The following is a 10,664-nucleotide window of genomic DNA, read 5'->3' on the forward strand; positions in this document are numbered from 1 at the left end:
CTAAGAAAGTTATATATGATATATCCACAGATAATATTTGATATTCTCAGGCCCAAATCTTTCTAGACATGAAAACATCCAAGTAAAACCCAATATCCCCATTTCCATAAAATTAGATAAACAATTATATCCATTCATTTGAGTAAGTCAACAGGAGAGTAAACAAATTAAGTCAACAAGAGAAAGAGAAATGATTCCAGTGTAAAAGAAGTACAAAAGGAAATACAGAACAAAGCAAAACAAACCCAATTTAATTCTTATAAAATTTACATATAAATTTACCAAATAGATAGTATCCAACTATCCAATCCTCTAATAACATAAAAGCATGCCTGATACATTTCATGTTTAATTTAGAACACAGTCTCAGGATACATGCCACAACAGTACAACACCATATCATCAATAAAACACAGATATGGTCCTTAATTATAACAACTAAAAATAAGTACCTCCTCTCTTATTCCTTCATTCCTTATTTTGAAACACAAAGTAACAGATTCTGATTCTCGCCACTGTATAATTAGGGCGCTTGTTACCCGGTAACAACCCGACATTAACAAATTTAACGACAGTTTTACACACATAACAAATTACAAACAGATAGATGAAACTAAAAGACGGATCGCTTGCAAGGGGCTCGCCCGACGGCACGCATGAAATGTGCCATGTCAAGTATCTTAGAGATCTTTGTTCCTCGCTTCGCCTCGGCTGAAGCCCTCTTTTCCTCCCCCTTACGGTGTGCTCTCGCCACCTCATTTTGAGTCTCCTCCATCGCTCTTGCCCGCTCCTTTTCCAGTTTCCTCTGTTATCAGAAAAAATAATTAATGTTTATTTTAATAAAAACTTGTTATTAGTCATGAATAGTAGGTAGTATCTTTTAATTCACTCCTAATTCAATTGACAAACATTGCAATATAATTTGGACTGTTTTCTACTTTATAAAAAACTCTTTATACAAACAAACTCTTAATACAAAAAAATTATGTGACAGAACAGATTGCAACCCTAGCTAATTCATCCCTAATTCATTTCACTATATTCAATTAAAAATAATGACAACAAAAATAATTAAGAATGTTGTTCTTGCGACAATACCTCGATCTTCTTGAGCCGGGCAGTGGCTTTCTCGACCTGAGCATTCTCCCATCCATTGATGACGACCTCCTCACACTTGAACCGGTTATTGATCTTTGCTACCTCGGCCGTTTGCCATGCCGTTATCTTCACCTCTGTTTCCTCCCTTCTCACCTGTCCCACAGATACCTCCTCCCCTGCACCGGGTGCATCACGTGCCACTTCCCCTGATGTATTTGTATTTTCTGGAGAGGGGATCGGGTTCGATTCTGGCACTAGAGCAAGAGGGTTTGTATCTTCAAACCCGTCATCATCTCCAGTAATCCTTCCATGCTCCATATCATCATGTGCACCATTTCCATTGTTTTCTCCTCTCTGTTATTATCAATGATCATTATATATTATTACATATCTATATAGAAAAAAAAAAAAAACCAATATATATATAACAAAAATTAATACTAAACCTGAATCATGGCTAGTTCTCTGTTGACAGTCATCAATTGCTCGGCAAGAACAGCTGGATCAACTCCACTCCCGAAGGAAACGGTTGATGTGTGACGGCTTCTGGGGGTGGGTGGCCAATTGGATCGCCGGCTTGGAGGAGGAGTTATCAAGTGAATGTCTCGGAATCCTTCTGCGCTGCCTGCTCTGTTTTGAGCTCTCTCGTCACTCAACATGTCAAGTTAAGAAGAGCTTGGTTGCTCTGTTTTGGGCAAGAAATAGCAAGGGGTTTTGGTCTTTTTATATAGTGCAAGTGGAAGAAGAGCTAGACTTGTAACTTTATACAAGTAAAGATAATAACAGAGCTAGTTTCACTTCATGTAGCATATCAGCTAGGGGTGCAAACAAATCGGACATTATCTGTTCGTATTTGAATTCATATTTAAATTTTCAGATATGAATAGTTTAATAATACAATACAAATACAAATACGAATAATTATTTGTATATTTATTTTTTTCACTGATTGTTCGGATACAATCGTATATATTTAAAAAGAAATATTTTTTGTTGGTATTTTTTAATTAAAAATATGATTATATTAATGATTATTATTTTTGTGTTTCCGATGTATATATTTTTATGCTAACATAACAAGTTTAGGGCCTATTCGGCGGAGTACTGTTCATTTAAAAAAAAAATTCCCATGTGAACAATAACAAGCAATCCAAAGAGCAGGCCAACACATTCCTATTCCTATTCCATCAGCTCCGCCGAACAGACCCTTAACATGAAATAATAAATTATGTTCGCTATAACGATTAAATATTGAAATTATATCCATATTTTATATTAGTTTATTTTATTATAATATTTCAAGTTGTTCGAATTATATTTGTATTCATATATATCTAATATCTAATATGTATTTGTATCTATTTAATATCTTATATGTATTCATATATGTTTAATATCTATCCGTATCAATATTTATACCCGTTTAAAATCTATTTTGTATTCATGTCTCAAAAATAAAAACAGATATAAATATGATCAATATCCTATTTGTTATTTATTTACACATCTAGTATCAACTATAACTTTTTCATTTTGGTTTTGTTAATTGTGCTGTGTGAAGCTAAATTTGCTCTGTCAATATCTTACCCTTTTTTTTTATAGATACAGTAGTGGGTTGAATGGTTCAACCGTTTTAGACATGTGAGAGAAAGGAAAGTGCTAGGAAACAGAGATGGGGCCTATTTTTGGGATATTAGTTTGTTTGAGGGATAAAAGAGTAGAAGTGTGTGTTAGTGCCGACCAAGAGAGTGCTGCTCATTTAATGGCCTGAGAATGTAATGTGACTGATTTAATTTTAACAGATTATGGTTCTTCTGTGGCACCAGTAGGTGCAATTTTCTGTGTGGCCAAATTCAATGTCTTACAAATTTGAAAGTTCAACAAGAAAATAGTACAAAATGTTGATACTATGAAGTATTAAGTCAGAAAAAAAAAAGAAAAAAAAAAAAGAAAAGGGAAGCTGCAATAGGCATCAGACCAAGTTTGATGCGATGCTCAGTTAGAACTATTCAATCCAAGTTAAGATTTGCATACCTATTTTAAATTCACAATAGTGTTTTAATATAAATTGTATGCACGAATCTTAATGCTGATCAAATGACTCCAATCAGATATTAGACAGAATTTGGTCCGATGTTCATCGAACTGCCACTTGTTCTAAAAAAATATATTTTTAAAACATTCTTTGATTAACAATTTGATTGAGCATATAAACATGAGGGAGAGAATTAATACAACATTTATGCTAATGTAATGTATTCAATTGAACTTTTAAAAACTTTATTTGACAGTGATTTTGAGGTAAATGCACTGTATCCTCCTCTAGAAACATGTTGATCATGCAAACATTTGTTATCTTTGTAGTTGGAATATGGACCACACATCAATGTCTACACAGTTTGGACCACAATAAAATAGAATACTTTTGAAGAGGCTGAAATCACAGTTTCATGCATTGAATGTATGACTTCCTTTTGTGGGTCTTGACGTTGAAATATTTAATGTCTCCTTCTCTAATATAAAATAAATAAATAAATAAATAATGATTCACCAAACAAACTGTATTTTCACGAGAAAAAGTAAAGGAAAAAAACAATGTATGATGAATAATCCAATGATTTCTCTTTGATGTAAATTAATTAACAAATGAGCAGGGTGGATCTACTACCAATCAATGTTTAACCACTCTCATAATTTTGAAGTATTTAATTATATGTTGAAATTAATTAATTACTTTTAAAAGAACTTATATGATTCAGCATAAATATGTATTATAATGATTGAAAATTCATTTTATGATGTGAAAACTTGAATTCAATATGATATAATTAATATCACATTTTTCTCTCATGCTTACTATCTATTGAAACTACTTAAATAGTCAAAGTCCTAACTACTATCTAGTGGAGAATGCTAGATGAGATAATATCCTATTAGATTTTTCTTATATATATTAACTAACAATCAAATTGAGTACTTACCATTCACCAAAGAGACACTATTGTTAATTTTGTTATTTTTTTATCTAGATTTTTCTTTTGATATATATTGTTATAGGTTAATTATTAGTAATGCCAACAATTAATGTTCTTAAAAAAACAAGAATCTACTTTTCTCATCCATCAGTTCAAATTTCTTCATGTACGAATTTCGATGAAAATTAACAGTTGGATGAGAAAAAGCAGGTTCTTCTTTTTTCCAAAAGAATAACAGCCTATTTCATTCTCAGTTTGAGAGATTCATAACAACACATTGTGTTTGAGTGATGAAGTCAAGTTCAAGAAAATTCATATTAAAAAATAAATGAAATAAATAAATTAAAATAATATTATCCAGATAATTAAATTATTGGTTTTAGATGCATGTATTCTGTCTCAATCATATAAGGTAATAAGATAATTATTAAATAATAGGAGTTGTCACTTCTTAGTGCATAATTATAATTATAGAATTGATTGATGATAACTTGTTCAATATCCAATATTAAATTATTAAAATAATAGAGTACATGTATATAACATTTATAAGTTTCAAATATAAAGTAATTAGGATTAAAATCTAAAACAAAAATTAATAAGCATTTCACCTTCAAATTAGAATGTAGACGAGATGAAATCACTATAAGAATGAGACAATACCTGCAAAAGTAAAAAAATAACTATCTACAAAAATACACTGATAAAAAAATACTTTTACTGATCAGTGAGTCGATATTACCAATAAAAATAACCTATAACAATAATATCCTCGCAAATTAAATAACTATCTCATATTCTTGTAGTAAATTACTGTCTTTATTCATCACTCTTCTCCTTGACATAAATCATAAATGTGAAGTAAAATTAAAGAAGGTAAAAAAGGCAATACATGCATGGTCCATGGAGGTATGGAGGCCATCTGAGAGAAGAGGGACCCACGAAGAGGCTAAACCGCGTTTGTCGGCGTAGCAGCCAACCAATAGCAAGTAAGCAATGCGCAGCGCAGCAGCCAGAAGCAGGCAAGACACGTGGTAGACATCTGACGTGCTCTTCCCGCATATATTTTTTTCCTTCGCTACCCTTAACTTAACTTAAATTAAATTAAATTAAATTAAATTTTAGTTTAATGTTGTGCTCTTCTTTTGTGGGGCATGACGCCATTCATGGCGCACTATACCACTCGCTACAGTACATTTCATAAATTCGATTAGATTGATCCATTTCATATTACTTTTTTTACGAGGAGGGTTCAAATGTCTCCATGTTTTTATGCCTTCATCATGCCTCCATCTCTTTTCATCATTTTCAAAATTCAAATAATCGATCCGAACCGCTCAACCTAACCTCCATACTAAAATATGTTTGGAGACCAAATTTTATATTTTTAGGAATTATTTTACTATTTTTTTAGATAGGTACAAAATCAGTAAATCTAAACCATCTAAAAACAGTATTTTTGTATACCTATCTAAAAAAATAGTAAAAAAATTCCTAAAAATATAAAATTTGGTCTCCAAACATATTTTAGTATGGAGGTTAGGTTGAGCGGTTCGGATTGACTGTTTGAATTTTGAAAATGATGGAGAGAGATGGAGGCATTTGAACCCTCCTCCTTTTTTACATACATTTCTAACTTTATCGTATATCATAATGTAAATTTGTGCCAAGCCGTCATTTGGGTAATCATATGTATCGGGTTTAAATATGACTTATTATACTTGTTAATTTTGACCATATTAATTAAGTATTTATTTTTTCATAATTTAAATTATATTTTTAAATATTTATTATTTGATTAAGTTCCAACGGTCTTGATCATGTGTGTCCGGACACGTGCAATGTCATTTGTAACCATATCAGTTCGTGTACTATGTCGTGTTGTATCGTGCCGTGTCAATTTTTCGAAAAATAGTTACGTAATGTAAATAATCATGGCACGAGACATGTAAACAATGAAACATCTAAGGACATGATGTTGGAACCATACTAATTATGCGGTTCTAGATGTTTTCGACAAATATGTGGTACATACAGATTTAACATATGCAAAACACTGGAATAACACTATTGGTGCGGTCCAAAAAAACTGCTCAGCAAGGGTCAGGGGCAACAACCTCCCTCCCCCCATATTTTGAATTTCTATGAAGATATATAGGCTCGGATCAACTCTCTCTCCTCCACCCTGGATTTTATTTGATCCCTCTGAAATATTCTAGTTCTAATTATCAATCAGAATTCAAGAAATGTTAATTTTAACCCTAAATTTAATTCTAATTACAAATCAACATTGCAAATTAGAAGTCTGAACATTGAAAATTATAAGTTAGAGTATTATTTTTTATCTACTACTCCGATTAGCTATTTATACCCAATTCACTATTTTGTTCCTCTTCCTCGACAAATATCGTTGATCGGTTCCTGCCTATACTTGCTAGAACCATACTATTGATGTGGTTCCATCTATTTTACCTCCCAACAAAAAAAGAGAGATGCTTGAATGGTACAATATTTACTTTTTTATATTTTGAAATCCTTTTATTCTCCAAGCTATAATAAAAGTTCTTTGGCTTTAGGGACCCAATTTCTAATTATTAAACCAATTAAGTAGATATATATAATAAATACAGAAGGGAAAAACAAAAGAGCGGACAAGATTTCACTGTCTGGTGGGGTTTTGTTGTCCCCTTTCATTTTCTTAACCTTTTTTTTTTTCTGTTGACAAATCATGCATGTTTGCCAAATTTATTTGTGTCGGTATAATTATTACGGCCTAATATTCGAGCAATGTATTTGCTTTAAATCTGAATTTGTAAATTTGGAGCTTAATTATAAACTATCAAGTTGTTCTACTCATTTTTCAAATGGAAGAGCATACATAATTTTAGAAGTACATTGTAATAAAGACGAGGGTTCCAATGCCTCATTTGTTTTTTTTATAGCTCATCATACCTCATATTTTATATCTTTATTTTCTTCATATTCAAAGTATAAATTGTTGATTCGAACCATTCAACATGATATCCATACTAAAATATGGTTTGGGATAAAATTTTATAATATTTGAATTTTTTTTACTATTTTTTAAGATTGGTAGAAAATTAATGTTTTTTGAACGGTGCTAAAACAATGATTTTGTACATATCTTAAAAAATAGTAAAATATTTTCAAAAATTATAAAATTTCATCCCTAGACATATTTTAGTATAAATATCATGTTGAGCGGTTCGGATCGACAGTTTAGACTTTAAAAATGAAGATATAAAATATGAGGTGTGATAAGGTATGAAAAATATGAGGTATTGAAATCCTCCTCCATAATAAAAAGTACCTTAAATCCTGAAAGTATTCTTTACATAATTTTTTAAGCAAAAATTATATACTAAGCCACTTATTTTTTTAATATATAAAAAAATTCTTATCTTATTTTCAAATTTGAGATCTTTTATGTGTACTTGATTAAGACCCATGTATTACAAAAGCAAGGCGTGTCGGACACACGTGCCGACATGCATAGCTAAAAACACCGCACGCCGTGTTAGACACAACATGTTTAGACATAGATACAGCACAACATGTATAAGTACTGACACGACACGATACGATTAGATACAAATACAGTACGATGTGTTTTAAAAAAAAATCAACTTTATTACTCATAAATATTTTCTCAACTTATACCAAAACAAAAATACCACAAAACATTAAAAGAAATATATAATTTAATTTATTTCCGATTTTTAGATAACTTTACTGATTTTTGAACATTATATTAAAAAAAAATCGACACGGTACGTCTAAGTACTGGTAAAGCATGTCGAAGCACGTTGTATCAAGCCATGTTGTACGTATCGTTAAATATGTTGTGTTCATCTTCAGTACTGTATAGATTGGTACAACATGTTTAGAAATTTAAACGCGTGCACGATACGGCCTTGTTCCGACACGTCAAAACACGGTACACTGAAAAACAACACGGTACGGACACAATACCCTATCTCTAAGACCAAAAGATTTGTTCTATTATGTACATATTTTGCAAGATCCTATCATTTCAAATAAATTATGGGGGGATAAAATGGGATTGACAAATCAGTACTATATAAAAATTGAAAGATATTTTTGTGATCCGACGCATAAATAAAAAAAAATAAAAAAAAAATCACTTTCAAGTGGGCCCAAGGCACGGAAATGAGAGAGGCAACAACAAAATTTTGTGTTAGATTTAATTGTAGTGGAGAAACAGTGGCATGATCTAAAACAAATCCACTAATGCTTTTCACTTTTTCTTTCTTTCTTTCTTTATGATGTGATGTGATGTAAGAACTAGTTTGCTTTGGTTACATGGATGACAAGTGTCTAAAAATGTCTAAAAATCTGTCTCGATCTCTCTAGTGCAACTCGACAAGGTAATTAAAAGTTGGGGGAATTTTATGATATCCCTCAAAAACTTGGAAATTGTGTATTCTAACCTCTAAAATTCAAAATATCATATTTACCCCTTTAAACTTTAAAAAACTCACATATTTACCTATTTTAGTGTCTTTTCTAACTCATTTAAAATTTATAAAATAACCATTTTATCCTTTAATAAAAAAAAATTGTAACATGTTTTAGAAAAATATCAGTCCAACTAAACAATTTATGAGGGCAAATAAGTCACTTTTTACTTCTGGAGTTTACAAATACATTTAGGTAATATGCATGTAAGTGTCAGAAGTAGAGAAAAGACTCAATTGCCATCAGAAACATACCAATTTGGAAAATAATATTTTTATGAAACATGTTATTAGTTTTTACTTTTTAACGAAGAGTAAAATGGATAATTCATAAATTTAATAGAGACAGTGATAAAATGAATAAATATGTAAATTTTTGAAGTTTCAAAGGGTACAAGTAATATTAAGATTTTTTTTTTTGTTGGGGGGTATACGTAATTTCCAAGTTTTTGAGGGGTATAGATGAAATTCCCAAGAAGTTGATGCGCGTACGCAGAAGTTGCGTTAAATTGTTTATGTTTTTTTGTGAAGGAAAGTGATGTGTTGCTTTATTTGTATCTTTGACCATTAAAATAAATTAATAGCACCAACAGATGAGGGATCGTTTTGGGCCGTCAAATTTCTTTTCACAAACAAAGTAGATTACTTTTTGTCAAAAAGTAATGTAAAAGGTCAAAAAAAAAAAACATAAAAAACCATTATTACAATTCTCATAATAACAAAGACAGGTGTTTTATTGTTGTCTTCAAACAAATAATGTATAAGTTACAAGTATGGTATTTGACTAAATTTCAAGTGGAATCCTATCAAAAATAAGTGTTTACTAAAATCTTACTAACTACCAAAACATATTTCTGATTATTATCCGAGATAAATATATATTTTTCATATTATCACCAAAGGTTAAAATAGTGTTTATCGCGTCATAATGGACCGGCTAAAAAAACAGCGCTATGCCCAAACAGCATCGCTATAGCGCAAAATAGCGCGCTATAGCGCTAATAGCGTCATAGCTTTTATGGTCCGTAAATGCTATAGCGCACTATTTAGAACCTTAATTATCACACAACACGGCCATTCATTCAAAGTACCTTCACTTCTTTGCTGCAAAGGCACCACATGCATGAGTGTATACTACGTAACTCACACACACAGCCAGCACCAATGTTTTTAAATACGATTTTTATACAGTATACGGAAGACCACTGCATATCGCATATTGCATACATAATATATGAATCTATATGTAGATTTTTATGTGGACTTGTATATGTGAATTTAAGCTAAGAATTTCTACATATATAAACAACTACGTGATAATATGTTGTATCATACAAACAAGTATACAGTAATATGCAGCCCGAAAATGAAGAACCGTATATTTGATTGAATACAAATTTTCTATTCAAATTATAATCGAATAGAAATATGCAGCCCCATAAATCGAATTTTAATACACTGACCAGGACAGTAACTTTTATTTATAAAAAATAATATGAAAATAATATAAAGTTCCGACGGATTACATGAGTACATTGATTAGGTAAAAAGAACTAAAAAAAAAGAAAAAATCGGTTCTAAAGAAACCAAAATCTTTTTGGGTCCCTTTTAAAAGACCTAATATTTTTTTTCAATCATCTAGATTCCTGTATATTATTTTAAAATTATTTCTATAGATAAAGAATTCTGCATTCCGGCGGCACCAAACGAGAAATCTCTAGAAAATAAAAAGCGAATCAAACTCATACAACGAACTAAATCTACATGATATCAAACTATATTAGGTCAACCAAAGCAACCTGATTTTGTACTATGCCAAAGCAGAAATACCATACCAGTGGCAATTTAGTAATAAACTAATAATTTCTTGTAGCTAGATATCAAAACTACACTTAAAAAAAACAAGATGCAACATTTAACATGTAACCCCCAAATTTTTTTGTAAAGATGCAACATATTAATATAAAGAATTCTGTAAAATATAATTTAAGTGATAAGTATGATCTTTAAGCCGATTTAAAGGTATTTAACTCATAAATTTGAATTTTAACTGAATTTGTGCTCATAAATTGGAATTTAAATATTGTGCTCA

General features: G+C 30.7%; 1 protein-coding gene across 1 annotated transcript; it reads right to left on the minus strand.

The window, feature by feature from the left end:
• Positions 1-223: 223 nt before the first annotated feature.
• On the minus strand, positions 224-1,865 carry LOC144545063 (remorin 4.1-like). The gene is made up of 3 exons (XM_078293616.1): positions 1,545-1,865; positions 1,099-1,452; positions 224-805 (listed from the first exon to the last, which is right to left on the minus strand). The coding sequence occupies exons 1-3, from the start codon at positions 1,755-1,757 to the stop codon at positions 614-616; spliced, it is 759 nt and encodes a 252-aa protein (XP_078149742.1). The 5' UTR covers positions 1,758-1,865; the 3' UTR covers positions 224-613.
• Positions 1,866-10,664: the final 8,799 nt, after the last annotated feature.

The sequence above is a fragment of the Carex rostrata genome, chromosome 27 (genome assembly GCF_964058835.1).
Source record: "Carex rostrata chromosome 27, lpCarRost1.2, whole genome shotgun sequence".
Classification (NCBI taxonomy): Eukaryota; Viridiplantae; Streptophyta; class Magnoliopsida; order Poales; family Cyperaceae; genus Carex; species Carex rostrata.

What these genes read in the sequence shown, in the direction of transcription:
- LOC144545063 (XM_078293616.1), bottom strand. Translation starts at nt 1,757, where the DNA reads ATGTTGAGTGACGAGAGAGCTCAAAACAGAGCAGGCAGCGCAGAAGGA. An exon ending in GAGAACTAGCCATGATTCAG is followed by an intron (nt 1,453 to 1,544) that starts GTTTAGTATTAA and finishes TGATAATAACAG; the next exon opens with AGAGGAGAAAACAATGGAAA. An exon ending in CCCGGCTCAAGAAGATCGAG is followed by an intron (nt 806 to 1,098) that starts GTATTGTCGCAA and finishes TTCTGATAACAG; the next exon opens with AGGAAACTGGAAAAGGAGCG.